Source organism: Syngnathus typhle, linkage group LG14 (genome assembly GCF_033458585.1).
Source record: "Syngnathus typhle isolate RoL2023-S1 ecotype Sweden linkage group LG14, RoL_Styp_1.0, whole genome shotgun sequence".
Taxonomy (NCBI): domain Eukaryota; kingdom Metazoa; phylum Chordata; class Actinopteri; order Syngnathiformes; family Syngnathidae; genus Syngnathus; species Syngnathus typhle.
The window spans coordinates 4,377,997-4,392,717 of record NC_083751.1 but is presented as its reverse complement, the minus strand read 5'-3'; the positions used below and the strand labels follow the sequence as shown (position 1 = coordinate 4,392,717).

Genomic DNA, 14,721 nt, shown 5'->3' with positions numbered 1-14,721 from the left:
ATTAACATTTAACACCAAGTCATCAACACTGCCAAATTTCATTCAAATGTCTTTGAAGCTGGGAAATCAGTTTGAATGATTAAAAAAAGATGTATATTTTTCAGAATATATATTAAAATACTGGCCAGCAAGTACACACACGCACAGATTGTTTTCCTATTAAAAACAATTGTGCAAGTGATGTGGCTAAATGAGCCCATCACTCTTTTTTTCTTTTTTTTTGTCACTTAAATTCTGTGTGAATATTAATGCTGAGCTAGCGTCTTCTCTCGGCGTGACGGAGTAGACAGAAGAGGGTTAAAAAAAAAAAAGGAAGACAAGTTGAATAATGTCTAAATATTTGAAGAGGTTGATGTGATGTGGAGCTCTGAGGGTGCCTCTTGTCAGCGAGAGCGAGAGGAAATCAGCGGAGACTAAGCCGGAGATCTGAGAGGGAAGGAAACATGCTGCTTGATCTTCCTTTTCCTCTTTTCTTGATGTTTTTTTTTTATTTTATTTCCTTTTTTGCTTTAGTGACTTGCTTTCAAAACCAATTGGCCATGTGGCCAAAGTTTGTTTATTGCCTTAACAAGCCACGAGTAAAACGACAAAACACTTATGGCCAATTTAAAACCAAAATAATATCAAAAAATATATAAATAACAATAAATATTAATAAAGAATAATAAAGAATAATACATAAAAATCAAAACATGGCAAGAAGGAAGTGACATTGATATATTTTTTTTTTAAACAGGCCTTGCGACCTTGTTGATTTATTTATTTATTTTTTTATTGTCCAGACACGGAAGGCTGCGAGCACACGTGGAGGAAGTTCCACGGCCACTGCTACCGCTACTTTAGCCGCCGGCACACGTGGGAGGACGCTGAGAAGGACTGCAGGGAGCACAGCGGCCACTTGGCCAGCATCCACAGCCCGGCCGAGCAGAACTTCATCGGAGGTGAGTGTTGAGGTTTGGCGAGAGCTGCTCTCCTAATTTATAGTGTTCAATAACACCGCGAGGAGTGCGCTCACAGCCCCTTTTGGTGCTGATGTAGGCATCTGTGACACAGCGTGTAATCTGCTGTCATGTTTTGTGTCACTGCCATTGGTCTGGAAGCAGGTGATCTCATTTCTTTTGTGCAAAGCAAATCGATGGCGTGTCCGCACGGGCTACGATACGAGCAAAAGCATCACATTTTTCGCTCCGTTGCAGAGTAGGGGGAAGAAAAAAAAAGAAAATCCCCATATGCATTGGAGCTCCCTCTCCATTTCTTCCGCACACAAACAACAACATAATAAAAAGCGTTTAATCGCTTCAAGACAAGACATCTCCACCCCTGCAATAAGGGGATCAGCGTCATTAGGAAGATTAATGTGCCCGCTGATGATGTTAATCAGATGTAGCGTGATGTGGAGACGGCGCACGATGGGATTAACCCTCATCCCGTTCCGAACGGCACCGCTGACATTTTTGATTTCACACGTAAACAAAAAAAGTAGTCATCACATTGGAGGGATTATGAAGAGAGAAGGAACGTGTGAGCGCTATGCTATGCTGTGCTGTCTCATGGCTTCGCCTTGAAGCTCAAATATCAAACATGGGGCCCGTGGGCCAAATTTGGCCCGCCACATCATTGAAGGCGGCCCTTGAAAGAGGACTTTATATCAGCACATAATTATGATTATGGGTAGTCATGGTAACAAGCCAGTGTCAACAAATTAGCCGCACTCGCGATGCTAAGCTAACATCCGAAATCTTTTTCATGCTCAGGAATCAGTCACGAAAACACCTGGATCGGCTTAAACGACCGCACAGTGGAGGATGACTTCCAGTGGACCGACAGAATGGACCTGGTAAGATTTTAGCGACACAATCAACCAACAAAGTGAATTTATTTGCTGGCTCTCACGCAGCAATATGAGAACTGGCGCTCCAACCAGCCCGACAATTTCTTTGCGGGCGGCGAGGACTGCGCGGTGATGATCGCTCACGAGAACGGCAAATGGAACGACGTGCCGTGCAACTATAACCTGCCCTACGTCTGCAAAAAGGGAACAGGTAAGGAGAGGAACAGAAGTCTCCTGCCTCTCGCCCAAAGTCAGCCGGGATCGGCTCCAGCTCACCTGCACAATAAAAAATGGACGACTGCATTGTCTTTAAAAGTGACAGTACCATTTGCTCGTTCTAAACAAAAAGGAGAGATAGTATTTCCCTTCCAGGCAAGCTGTTGCGTCTCCGTCCCATTCACCCTCGACCTTAATCAGTCTCTCACAATCACGGCAACCTTTTCATCTTCCCGCCAAGGCACTCCAGCATCTTGAATTAACGGGAGGCGTTCACCGGCTCCATGCTGAGCAGCTTCTAGTTAAGCGCGCAATGGACACATTCTCCGTCCTCAACTTAAAAACATTTTCTTTTATTTCATTTTTAAAACAAGTGCGGAGGTCCTTAGATGTTTTTCATGAAGAATATTTGACAGTTTCAGATGTAAGCAACCTCATGTAACAAGCTGCTTTGCCAATTGTAGCTAAAATTCTAATTTGTTTTATTCCAGAAACAAGTGATGGGAAAATCGATCGTTGAACAATGACTGCAAAAAAAAACGATAAAAACATTGCCAGCGATGCAACGCACACCTCTGAGCTGATTAAATCCGAAATCCCGTCAAGGATTCCCAACTGATATTGTCTCGTTTACTTTGCGTGTTCGAAAAGCACACAGCCGCGTCGACGTTTGGGAAAGATAGGACGAATAATCTTGATATTTGATGAAAAATGTAGCCATCTCTCACCAGCCGCAGTCGTATCATAGCAACAGGACACAGATAAGACAACTGATGATATCGTTTCTGTTTTGTCCGCGGGCACAAGGGGGGGGGATTTTTCTGTGAACACATAAAATGTGTTGTCATTGCCTTTGTCGTGACGTTAGGAGAGCGACATTCGCAGTCTGCGCGAAAACCCCGAAGGAAACTGTCGAGTAACCCAAAAGTGCGCCGTCTGGAGAGCGCCGGCAAAGATCAAGCGCTGAGTATTTTACAAAATACATTGTTATGATCCCTGAATCAAGTTCCACTCAAGCGCGCTTCCTCCTTCGGGCCATATTTGCCGTCGTAAGTCATTTTAATGACATTTTCCCTTATCCTCACCTCGGTAATTTTCTCTTCCCCCGCGCTGTCGAAAATGTTTCAGCGGTGCACCTAGGTGAGGTTTATAGAACAGCAACCCTTGGGCTTTTTATTCGCGTTTCAAGTGACTGAGTCGTCTCGCCCTTTCTCTCCGCAACACGTTCAAACTGTAAGCGTTGAGCTCCGCATTTAATCAGACTTATTGTTTTCCCCTTGCCAGGGCTCGTAATGAGTTTTTCCAGACAAGGGCAGCTGTAGATTCATGATTACGAATAAGTAAATGAGTGGCGAGTTTTTCGAATTATGAAAAGCAAGAAGAGAGACCTAAAGCAAATATTCAAAATACAACAACTGGTTTTAGGTTGCCTGCTACTTTGCGATTCTAAATTGTATCGTCTCGGTGTTTAGCCGGACTAATAGAAAGGCTACGCTCATTGCTAGCTAAATGGTGCTAGCTAAATGGCGCTAGCTAAATGCTGCTAGCTAAATGGCGTCTTCATTCTCTGTTGTCTCTATTTTGCTTCTCCAGTGCTCTGCGGAGCGCCTCCTCAAGTGGAAAATGCCTTCGTGGTTGGCCGCAAGCGCTCCCGCTACGACATCCACTCCACCGTGCGCTACCAGTGCGCCGACGGCTTCCAGCAGCGCCACGTGCCAACAGCAAAGTGTCGCGCCAATGGCAAGTGGGATGAACCGAAAATCATCTGCACAAAATGTGAGTTGTTTTATTCCCCCAAGCAATTCAAGCGACCATTCTTTGGGCTATTCTCGAGTATTTTTTACTTTCACTTTTCTTTTTACTTGTGTATGCTTGCTCATAAAATGGAATTTCAGCTTCACGGCAACTTCAAAAAAGATCACAGTGGTCGCACCGCCCGCAGCTTTACTGCGAAGTAGACGGAGTTTCCTTGAAGCACTTTGTACTTAAAAACTTAACTGTAATATTTTTTAGACTAAATTATGTAGAATCAAGTATATTTGAGAAGAAGAAACTTTATTTCATAGCAACTAACCATTCATTAGTTAGCCAATTTAACATCTGTCTAGGATACCCTTGTCTAGGTGATTTGGGCTGAGTGGGGTGAATTCAAAATTCGAAATGGCAGACATCCCTGTTTAGTTTTGGCTTGTTGTGACAGACATGTCCGACTGATTCAGTGTCTCGTGAGTGAGTGTCTTTGTCTTTCAGTTTCCCGAGTTTCTTAAATGAAAAAAAATGTTTTAGTTAGCCGCATCAAATTTTCACGAGTAGACCATTATGAATGTGTTAACAAGCCTGCTCTTCTCGTTTGAGGCGGCCATTTTGTGGTCCCCCAAAGACAAACAACTCCTGGCATTTTCTTCTGCTCGCTACTAAATGTAAATGAAGTACGTACAATAGACAACTGGACAATGAGCTGAATTGTCTTCGTGATGGAGCATGACAACCATGACTCACCGTAAAATACAAAAACTCTTACTGAGGATTTTAATTATCACTTGTCTCAGCCATCAAAAGATTCATTTCTATTGTTCATATTTATATGTTATCCCAAATACTTTTCTAAAAGTGACAGTGTTCACTTTATAACCTTTGCGTCTAATAACGGTTGCTATTAGGGAGAGATAAAGGCTTGATACATGCGGGACTATTCCACCCGAATGTCATTTCACTGATGAAAAAACACGGAATAATGGGCGCCTCTGTCTAAAAATGAATAAGATTGCTTTTCCTGCGGCACTTTATCTTCTTTTTTCTTCATCTTAATTCTATAGCCCAGAGTTGTAAAGTTCTTATCATTGAGTGCAGACAGAATTTCTGCAACTTCCAGGAAGGGACGGGGAGGACATTTCGTAGTCCGGCCTGCGAAGAAAAGCTTATGAGTGGGTAGCATCATTTAAGACGTTGGCTCCGGCGGTTTGTGTTCTCCCCGCAGCAGCCCGACGGGCCCACCGGTACCGGCGCCACCACCACGAGCACCACCACAAGGGCAGACGGGAGCGCAGAAAGCACAAGCGACACGGCCACCGAAACGGCGGCCGCCGCGACGCCGACCGGGGCCTTAAGCAAGATCACTTCTGAACCAAAAGAGGAGCAAGGAAAATCTTCTTCTTCTTCTTCTCCCCTCCTCTATCCCTCTTCTCCGTATTTCTTACTCTCTCTCTCCTCCTTCAGCCCGTTCCTACACCGGAGTCCTGCTGTATCATAGGAAATTCCGGGACAATAGCCGGGATGATAGCCGATCCCTTCGTAATCCTTTTGACCTTCCTTTTCTCCCCATTTTCACTCGCTTGAGTACAAATTGTAAATAGGACCTTTTTGCTTTTGGGTTTCTTGACTTTCTAGTTTGGTGTTTTCTTGTGTGTGTGAAAACCGTCACGTCGTTCCACATTTGCCCAGGCGGGAAAGACATTGCAAACTCTTGATTGTTGAATTCTTCAAACAGTACATTACGTAATCGATGGGATTTAAAAAATAATGTCATTTCGTACATTATAATACAGCATTTTCCCAATTTTGCACACTCGTGTTGAAAGCAGTTAAGTATTTTATACGTCACGTCAGACAGTGACGCTGATGTCATCGATTTGTCTTTTTGCGGGATGCAGTGTCTCCGTGTGAAAGCTTTGCCGTTGCCATTTTACACTTTGTTCTTGTGTGATAGTAAAGGCGTGTGTGTGTGCGTGTGTGTGTCAGAGATAAATGACACTCACTCGATTGACTCTAAAGGAAGGCAAGATACAAGCAGCATTTTTGCTCTCTTCTTTTTCCTAACAGTTTGCTGTCTTTTCTCTCTTTTTCGCTCTAAATTCGACAGTTAAACTCGTGGGATTAACTCCACATCACTGACTGCGGTATTTCTTATCCCTCGCCTTTTTACCCACCTTTTACTTCTCTTTTAATCTTGGGTGCTCAGCAGATACAAGAATACACTTTGCTTTCAATGTTAAACACTGTGAAGTCGACAAAAAAAGTATGTGCCCCAGATTGGTTCCTCGAAACGCTTATTTTCCATTTGATTCCTCAATTCTCTGTCAACCAATCAACTAACAGCAGCAGGTTAAGCTCCGCCCTCTACGATTTGCAATGACATGTGCAAAAGGTTGCTGAACAGAATCCATGTCTTAATTCTCACCTTGACAATGAGAAGGAAAATCCGAGCTGCTGTCCCACAACTCCTATCACTTTAATTAATCTCTTCGTCTTTAATTAAGGAAACGGATTATCTGCAGCACAGCCGGGGTGCATGATTCATTTTGACGGACACACAGCAGGAAAAAGGTCCGTCCGAGTCAATCCAGCCACTCGCCGTCGTCAGGCCAAGGCAAGCGCGCACACGTGTTTTCGATTCGAGTTTATCGGTGAGCCGAAAACAAGCCTTCATCGTGCAATTCCTCGTAAAGAGCCGAGTGTGAGTCTGAGATGACACGATTAGATGACAATTACGATGAAATCGCACATCTTTTCACATCTTCTTTGCCCCCATGCATGGGCATTCTAATTGTAATTAGTGACAAATTAGGGTGACATATTAAGGCAAGAGTGCAGAGAATTCATTTGAATAATTTCGAAGGAAAGTTATTTGAATAAGGCCAAGGAATAAATTCATTTTAAAATCTTCTTTGCATGTAAATATACTTAATTTTAAACTCCGTATCTGGCTAATCATCATGCAGCTCTTTTTTTAACAGGCTCGTAAGTGTGCGTGTGTGTGTATATATATTTATTTATATTTATTGACCTGTCCTCATATGAATTCCAGTCCTATCATTGTATTCTCTCTTTTTTTTCCAACCAAACAATCATTAAAAAAACAACCTTGTTTGGATCAGTCACTTGGCTCTATCTTTTTTTTTTTTTTTTTCGGAAGCGCTGTAAATACTTTTTTTAGGTGCATTGTCTCAATCCCAGGCACATTTTGACACGTATGTGCTTGGAATAGCTGAAAATGTCCTCAGCTAGCAAGATATAAATTATACAAACAATTTTCTTCCAGTTGGTTGTGGCCGCAGGCCTAAAAAGAGGTTACGAGAGGAAGGAAGGCAAGTTCCCTGGTTGCCACGGCGATGGACGAGAAGGTGCAGGGTCTTAAGGTGAGAGGAAGGACTAGACAAATGTTTGTTTGGCAAGTCGACGCCTACATTTGCAACCTTAGCAGGCTTCACGTTATCAGCGTGAGTGAGGTGAGTTTTGTACATTTAAAAATATAAATCTGCCCTATATTGTTCTCGTTTAATATTCACACTTAGCATAATTGTTTTGTTATTCTTTCCAATGTGTTTTATTTATTGATATCACAATTAAGACTGAACAGTCAAAATGCTCTATATCAAATTGGCTATACGGGGAATTTATGGATAAAAATAAAAATGTATTAAGATTATTCTTGTTGCTAGGAAGAATCCATTTGTCAGCCAAAGACTTTTTGTCGGCAGGAAAAGCCAGTCGAGCAGCATAATGAAGATTGTGAATTAATTAAAAAAGTTAATTCCTGAATAAACTCAGCACTCAAGCAATAAAAAGATAAGGTGATGCGAATGAGCAGATAATTCCCGCGCCTCCTTGTTTGTAACCTTGTTCTCCAGTCGATAGCAGACTCCTCTGACAGCTTCTGCCAATCGATGGGGGATCGCTCGCATTATTCTGCATTATCTGCTAATGACGCCGTCAAAGTTCAAATAGATTAGAAGAAGCAACAAAGGATTTGGCGTCATCGCACCAAGTCTGCCAGACCACGAATTTCAGGGCAACCTCAATTGAACAGACATAGTGGCATCAAATGTCCTTGCGCCACCCCACTGGGATAAACATTCGCAATTTAGCCAATTAGCATTCTCCTCCAACCGACTGCTTTGCATGCATAAAATGTGTCACCAGCAGCATTCCCATTCCAATTACACAACACATCAGACAGGATCATTCACAAAGATGGGGCAATTTCAAAAGCTATTTCCCACAAGCTAATGTTGGCTAGATTTGGCATCTGTTTGTTTGCTCGCTAGCGCTAATGGTGAGATCACATCCAATCAGTGAGTTGAATTTTTACATATTTATGCGAAGGGGTGACTTTTATTCTTCTCTGATAATGTTGATGATGTTTCAGCAAAATGGCCTCATCAGAGCGCTAACGGAAAATCTACTTTGGACTTTTACACAAAGAGGCGGAGAAAATGATTTCGAAACCTATTTTAGAATATCAAATTACTTATTTTGGTTTTGTCCTTCTCCTCATCAGCCTTGCCATGTTCCTTGTCTGCGGAATTTCTTATATCACTTTTAAGAAGTGTGAACTTTAAGCACAGCACATCACCCTTGTGAAACAGTTACCGTATTTTCCGGACTATAAGGCGCACCTAAAAACCTCAAATCTTCTCAAAAGCTGACAGTGCGCCTTATAGTCCAGTGCGCTTTATATATGGACTAAATTCCTAAATTCAAACTGGCCCGCAGCACTGCTGAAGACTATGAATCATGAATCAAAAAGACTATGGATCGTTATTTTAGGATTATAAAGTCATTTGTTGCATCTGAAGTTGAAATAAAAAAGATAAAATGGAGAATGATTGGAGGATTAAGTTTTAAAATGGCCCAATCATCAAAGGTGCGCCTTATAGTCCGGAAAATACGGTACATTTCAGGTTATGGTTCATAATCTCCTCCTTTTTCTTCCAGCCTTTCATACAGACAATCGGTAGTGCTCACAGTGTGCGATACTCAAACGCAACATTTTCCTCTCCACTTGCTGGTCAATTGAGCGTGTTTGTTTGCACACACAAAAGCATCCACAGCTCCACTGTCGCTCGTTTGATGCATTTTTCAAAAAGTAATGATGAAATCATTAAGCAAGCCGCCCACATAGAGTGTGGAGAAAAGAGGAAATGTAGAGGAAAAGATGAAATGTCCACACACGCTGGATGAGACACAAGGCACAGTGGGGGGGCTTTTTTGTACCCAGACATTGGCTGCTATTGTAATGTGTATTCAAGTCATCGATGTCCAAGAAAAAAAAACGCCACATTTCGTCAGTTTTTTAAAATGTTTTTTTGTGTTTTGCATAAAAAAAAGAAAAAAACTTTGGAGAAAGGAATTTCTGTTGGAAAACTATCTCTCAATTTTTACCTTGCGAGAGTTGGAATGTAAGCCGGCCAGCTAGCTAGCAGTTGAATTGAGTGTCCATCTAAGAAAGTTTCCACCAAATGCTGTATTTAAAGATGCCAAATTAGCCCATTTATCTACCGAGCTATCTATTTAAATCTATTTATTTAGCTAGCTATCTCGTTAATTAATTTGTTGCCAGCTAACTCGCTACACGGTGATGTAAACTTTCTGATTATTGATACGAGACATTCAAGATGTAGAAAATAAGCATTTATTTTGGCATTCAAGTCATCCCACTATTTCTTTTTGTACTTGGTATCTTTCTCCTCACTATTTGGCAGACCTGTTTGCCCAGGGAAGGGAGCGACCCTCAGAAAGAAATAAGGGTTACTGCGCACACGCAAAGCCACCAGGAGGGGAGTGATGGCGTAGAGCAAATTGGCCGCCAGCACGGGCCAGAATACATCATTCTGTATGCGAAACGGGGTTTTTGTGTGATTGTGGAGTGACCCCCCGATGTGAGCCCACTGGCACTGTGAAAATAAAAGGAGCAGAAGACAGTTGAGTTCACCTCATCTGAGTGACCCTTATTGAGCTTGTGGTGGTACCTGGATCATTGCTCCTGAAAAGTACACAGTCCAGTCAGGCATCCATGTGCAGCCTGGCTTGAGGAGACCGTAAACAAACGCTGCCAGCAGTGGTAGTCCGTAGAAGAACAGGTGCAGCATCTATTAAAAGTAAACAGGAGTACTTTCTCAATATCCAAACTGCGGCCTAGGGACCATTTGCGGGCCCGTCGTCCATCTTGTAATGGCCCCTCGGGTGCAGATGAGAAGATTGTCTTATCAAGCTCTCAGCGTGCATCTGATCAATGACTCGTAATTGTGTGTGGACCACCTATTTCGATAACCTTTTGACACGTACGCACGCACAATCGACGAACGCAGCGGGTTATTGAGAGGAAATCAAAAGGCGAAGAGCGCCGCGTAAATAAAAGCTTATCTGTGTGAAACAAAGCAACGGTGCAGTGCATACACAAATGTGCTGTAGTGTCTGTAATGATAAAAACGGCTTTTTAATCAGTGGAGCAGAAATCCGATATGGGCTCTTGTGTATTTGGAAGTATATAGTGTATACACAAATGTGTCCCCTACGTAATCATGGATATAATATGCAAATTCTGGACAGAAAGACTGACAATTATCCCACCGTGTTGACGGAAAGTCAAGTCTAGGCATGTAAGTTCATTTAGTGATTCGAACACACCATCACTCTCGGGTAGCCCGCCGGATCACGCAAGTAGGGCTCGTAGTGCTTCACGTAGAGGGAACATACTCCTAGAGGGGAGTCCAGCGCCACCTACAAGGGGAGAAGCACAAAGTTGTATTTCGCTGCCAGCCCAGTTAAAATTGATCTTTGACGGCAATATCCGCCAATGGGAGGCAACGAGTATTTCCTGAAGTACAGTAAAAATAAAACGTTGCCACCTCTCACCAGCCCTCGGAGCACCGTGAAGGCCATGGCGGCCAGCAGGAGAAGCACAAGCATCATATCCAGCGGGCGCCAGATGAGCTTCATGCTCTGAGCCTGCTGAGCCTGCGGGTTGATGGACGCCGGCGTCACAACGGGTGGAAAATGGTCAACGGCCATCGTTTCACCGCGCTCACGTTATATCCACCAATCAACGGCCTGTCCTTGGGCCGAGCAAAGAGTGTGACCGCCCCCCACGCAGGCATCGCCAGGAATAGGAAGTTGAGCCAGAAGGCCGGACGAATCTCGGCGCCGTATTTCCCTGGCGGGAGATAACGACAACGCTGATGGTACATGACAGCGGGGGATGTCGAGCCTGACCCAAAACGTGGCATTTGAGGCTCACCTGCCACAATGCCGGTGATGAACACGCTCATGTTGGCGCATAGGGAGCCGGCCCAGAACAGGCCCAGTGTGCGGTAGCCTTTTCTGAGACACACACAGATAATGAGGCTTCTGCCACTCACAGGGAACACTCCGGGAAACATAACTCACCTGTCCACGATTCTCCCAATCATGACGAGGTACATGATAAAATGAGCGATTCCGTCCCAGTAACACATCACGATGGCGTAAGCCGTACCCAGGTAAGGCTCCCCCTGAAACACGCAATATTTGCTGTTATTTTTTTATTTATATGACTTTTTTTTTTTTTAGTCTTCAAGGCACCGAGGAAACCTACGGTCTTACGATAGAATTCCATAAAGCCGGAGATGACACCACCGTACTCCAAGGCACTGGTCAAGTCAATAATGCACGTGAAGGAGAACTCAGCAAAAACTGCAAAAGAGTTTATAAACATGGAAAAGGCAAGTATGTTAGCTTAATGCTATTTTTATGTTCTATGCCAGGGATTGATGGTCCGTGGCGGTATTTCAGGTGGTCCGCGAAATTGGAAATGGAAAATAATTGTAAATAAAATTAATTTGTTATTTAGACTTGATTTGTTTTCAGGCTAATTTTGTGAGTCATTCAATTTGGGTCAAATGTCGCTGAGATTCCCAAATTAGAACCCTAACCTGTCTATCGTCTTTCGGTGCAAAATAAAATAATAATATCCCTTGGACAAAACCAATTGAAAGCCCCTGGTCTATGCACTGCCACTAGTAAAGCCAGAACTTCAATTTAGCAAGGGGTGCTAACCGTGCAGCTAGTTATTATCCCAGAGAAGCTAATGATTGCGTTATGCAACGGTGTTTATTATAAATTAAGCCTTGAGTCTTGAGACGGGGTTGGAGGCGTGTTTGCATCTTGAACACAGTAAACAAAACATTCTAAAGAGCTTGCCTCCGCGCAAAGGCCACAGGGTTCTCTTCCCGAGTGAGTCGAAAGAAAGGCCATTTAATAATCTTTAAGAAACAGATTTTTTTTTTTTTTATGAGCAAACCGTCTGTTTCATCCCGTGGCCAAGAATAAGCGTAATGCCTTCCCGTGACGTGAAAGCAATTTCCCCGCATGTCACAACATGACAAATGGCTCGCACTTTCTCTGCATTTTCGTGTTACATAAAAAGGTGTGCACGGCTACTCGTGAAAGAGCGAGGGACAAATCGGGAACGACTCGCAATTGATGAAATGTGAATAAGCACTTTCCCCGAAAAGTTTCAATTCAGAGAGTTTCTAGATAATGAAGCTTTTCGTGTCGACATTACGCACAGAATAAAGAGTGCATCTGCAAAGTTTTCACCCCGCTAAATTAATAAGGTACTGGTGCACTAAATTGGTTTCATTCTAAGGCACCCACCCGCTCAACCTTTTCCACCTTTGCTTGTGGTGTACCGCAAGGTTCAATTTTAGGCCCAGTTTCAATTAGATGCTGCACCAAGGCCAGATTATTGAGTGCCTTTCATTTTTACTAAAGACATCAAATGATATTTAATATTGAGAGGCTGACACATTGAGAATGAAATAAAAAAGATTCAAGATACATAAAATTCACTCTTTTATGAATAAAAGAGTGACAGAGGCTCATAGAGTAAGTCAGTCGGCGGTATTCTGTTGTGGCCCTGCAGGGTTTAGATACCACACAACAAAAACACACATATCATCGCCAGGGTGTACAACCATCCTCATAATCCTCGTGGCAAACTAGTTTATCACTGGCAATCAGACAGCTCTGATATGGGGATTATGGATCCCTATTACGAGAGAGAACCTCTCTCGGATTTGCTTCGATTATTATTAGAACGCTCCGTCTGTCACATTGCTTTTGAGCCTTTTCTATTTCCAGAAAGATCGACAGTGCTCAATAAAATCAAGTTTGATGGGTGAATCATTATTATTTTCACTACGCATAGTTTGTGAATTCCTTGAGAGTTTGGGTCGCCCATGTTACAGGAGAGTCACGCTAAATCTGCCGGAGCCAGACGAGCGTAAGCAGCTTTCAGCGTATCAGGTGAAATCACACAGAATGCAATTTGTTGTTTTCCCACAAAGTCGCAAAAGTTCCAAATCCTTTACTGCTTTTTTCTTTCTTTCTTTCTTTCTTTAAGCAGGCGTCAGAGCTTGGTCCAAATTCATTGCGGAGGATTTAATTAACTTCTGCAGTCAAACACATTTGCAAGTCCACCAAGATTTAACACGTGTGTGTGTGGTTGGATCATGGACAATGAGATTACCAAAGAACAGAACATCTTTGGGCGGATTCCCACGAGTGATGAGAAGGTAAAAGATGAAGACCAAAACCAACACGGCAATGCCGATCACCAGAATCACGTATGGCCTGTAGAAACACAAACATTTATCACCAAATATGATTGCAAAGCAGAATACATGACTCCATTCTGGCTGCTCAGAAATAGGTTCATAATGACTTTTGAATGTTGAGTGAGAAGCGGGAAAAGTTCAAGGGAAAACTTTTATCATTATATAAGCTCTCTATCATCACAAATCTGTCCGATTCACAGAGTTGACCCTTGTCGCGCTCTCGTATCCACCGCAGCGTCTCTACCTCGTTAAATTCTGCAGCGTTTGATGGCTGCCTGCTTCTTGCTGCTACGGCTGTCTGTGTGCGCTGCTTGTTAAGCACACTTTTGATTTATTAAAAAAAAAAAAAAAAAAGCCTAATCAATCAACTGAGAGCTTGAGAGAGGAAACAACATTACAAAAGTGATGGGCGGGGGTGCAGAAAATTGGACGCACACATTAGAAGCGACTCTTCCAAAGCTTCAGTTTTGATCTCAAAGCGACCTCTAGTGGAGGTAAAACATTTTCATAAATTAGTCCTATCAATTCATGGAATTCAATAGCTAGTAATATAATCTAGCAGTAATCCATTGTAAGGAGAAAACCACTGGCTCGTTTTTAACGAATATGTTGTGATTCTACGCTTCAATGAACAAATAGTTCTTTAAATAAAGAATTTCCACGTAATTAAATTGTAAGCGTTAAGCAATTCAATTGGACTAGCTTAATATACTTTGGTAGAATCAGTGTAATTGAGTACGGTTCATTTAGCTAAATTACAAGGATGGGTTCAGCTTAATTAGATTAAATAAACTTAATTCATTCAGTGTAGCAGTTTATTTGTGTGGTTTCAGTCTAATGGAGTCATCACGGTTTGAGTTCCATATTATGATTGAATTTTGAAGCCTGAAATCTAAATCATAACACTTTTTGTGGTTTTGGATTGGGAAGGTCCCAACTGTAAATATTGGCAAGAACATTCCGCTGTAAACTTTAGCAGTGGTTGTTCAAATATGGAAGAAGAAGAAGAAAAAAGGCAGAAAATCAATGAAGGTCACAACTTACTCTTGGAGCGCAGGAACGGCGTTCATGCAGTACAGAATGCCCAGGGCGGAAAAGGAAAACAGAAAGACAAGCGTCTCCATTACTTCAGGTTCAAAAAGCTACACGGCCTTGACTCCCAGGCAGAACCCGCGGCGGTGTGGAAATAAACTGTGCGAGGTCGATAGAAAGACAAAAGACCAATTTGACAACAATGCCAATCCATTTGTGTGTATTTATAGAACAAAAAAATTCAAACCCTCTCGGCTCTTACCGCGT

The 14,721-nt window shown here is 42.7% G+C and overlaps 2 protein-coding genes across 2 annotated transcripts in view; one reads left to right on the top strand and one right to left on the bottom strand.

Annotated features, from left to right (window-relative positions):
- ncanb (neurocan b) overlaps positions 1 to 6,924 on the top strand; it is a 35,550-nt gene extending 28,626 nt beyond the window's left edge. Inside the window, exons 11-15 of the mRNA XM_061298340.1 lie at positions 783 to 941; positions 1,755 to 1,837; positions 1,898 to 2,042; positions 3,641 to 3,823; positions 5,025 to 6,924. Of these exons, the coding sequence (XP_061154324.1) occupies positions 783 to 941; positions 1,755 to 1,837; positions 1,898 to 2,042; positions 3,641 to 3,823; positions 5,025 to 5,170 (716 nt within the window). The 3' untranslated portion in view covers positions 5,171 to 6,924. The remainder of the gene's footprint in view (positions 1 to 782; positions 942 to 1,754; positions 1,838 to 1,897; positions 2,043 to 3,640; positions 3,824 to 5,024) is intronic.
- A 2,538-nt stretch (positions 6,925 to 9,462) lies between these two features.
- Positions 9,463 to 14,599, bottom strand: tm6sf2b (transmembrane 6 superfamily member 2b). Its single transcript, XM_061298145.1, has 10 exons — positions 14,467 to 14,599; positions 13,335 to 13,438; positions 11,400 to 11,497; positions 11,213 to 11,316; positions 11,064 to 11,146; positions 10,855 to 10,979; positions 10,682 to 10,783; positions 10,454 to 10,546; positions 9,796 to 9,915; positions 9,463 to 9,720 (listed from the first exon to the last, which is right to left on the bottom strand). The coding sequence occupies exons 1-10, from the start codon at positions 14,544 to 14,546 to the stop codon at positions 9,484 to 9,486; spliced, it is 1,146 nt and encodes a 381-aa protein (XP_061154129.1). The 5' UTR covers positions 14,547 to 14,599; the 3' UTR covers positions 9,463 to 9,483.
- Positions 14,600 to 14,721: the final 122 nt, after the last annotated feature.

Excerpts from the sequence above, each read along its gene's own strand:
- tm6sf2b (XM_061298145.1), bottom strand. The coding sequence starts at position 14,546 with ATGGAGACGCTTGTCTTTCTGTTTTCCTTTTCCGCCCTGGGCATTCTG. Across the intron at positions 11,498-13,334 it reads CAAAGATGTTCTGTTCTTTG|TTTTTGCTGAGTTCTCCTTC; the intron begins GTAATCTCATTG and ends ACTCTTTTGCAG. Across the intron at positions 11,147-11,212 it reads ATTGGGAGAATCGTGGACAG|AAAAGGCTACCGCACACTGG; the intron begins GTGAGTTATGTT and ends TGTGTGTCTCAG.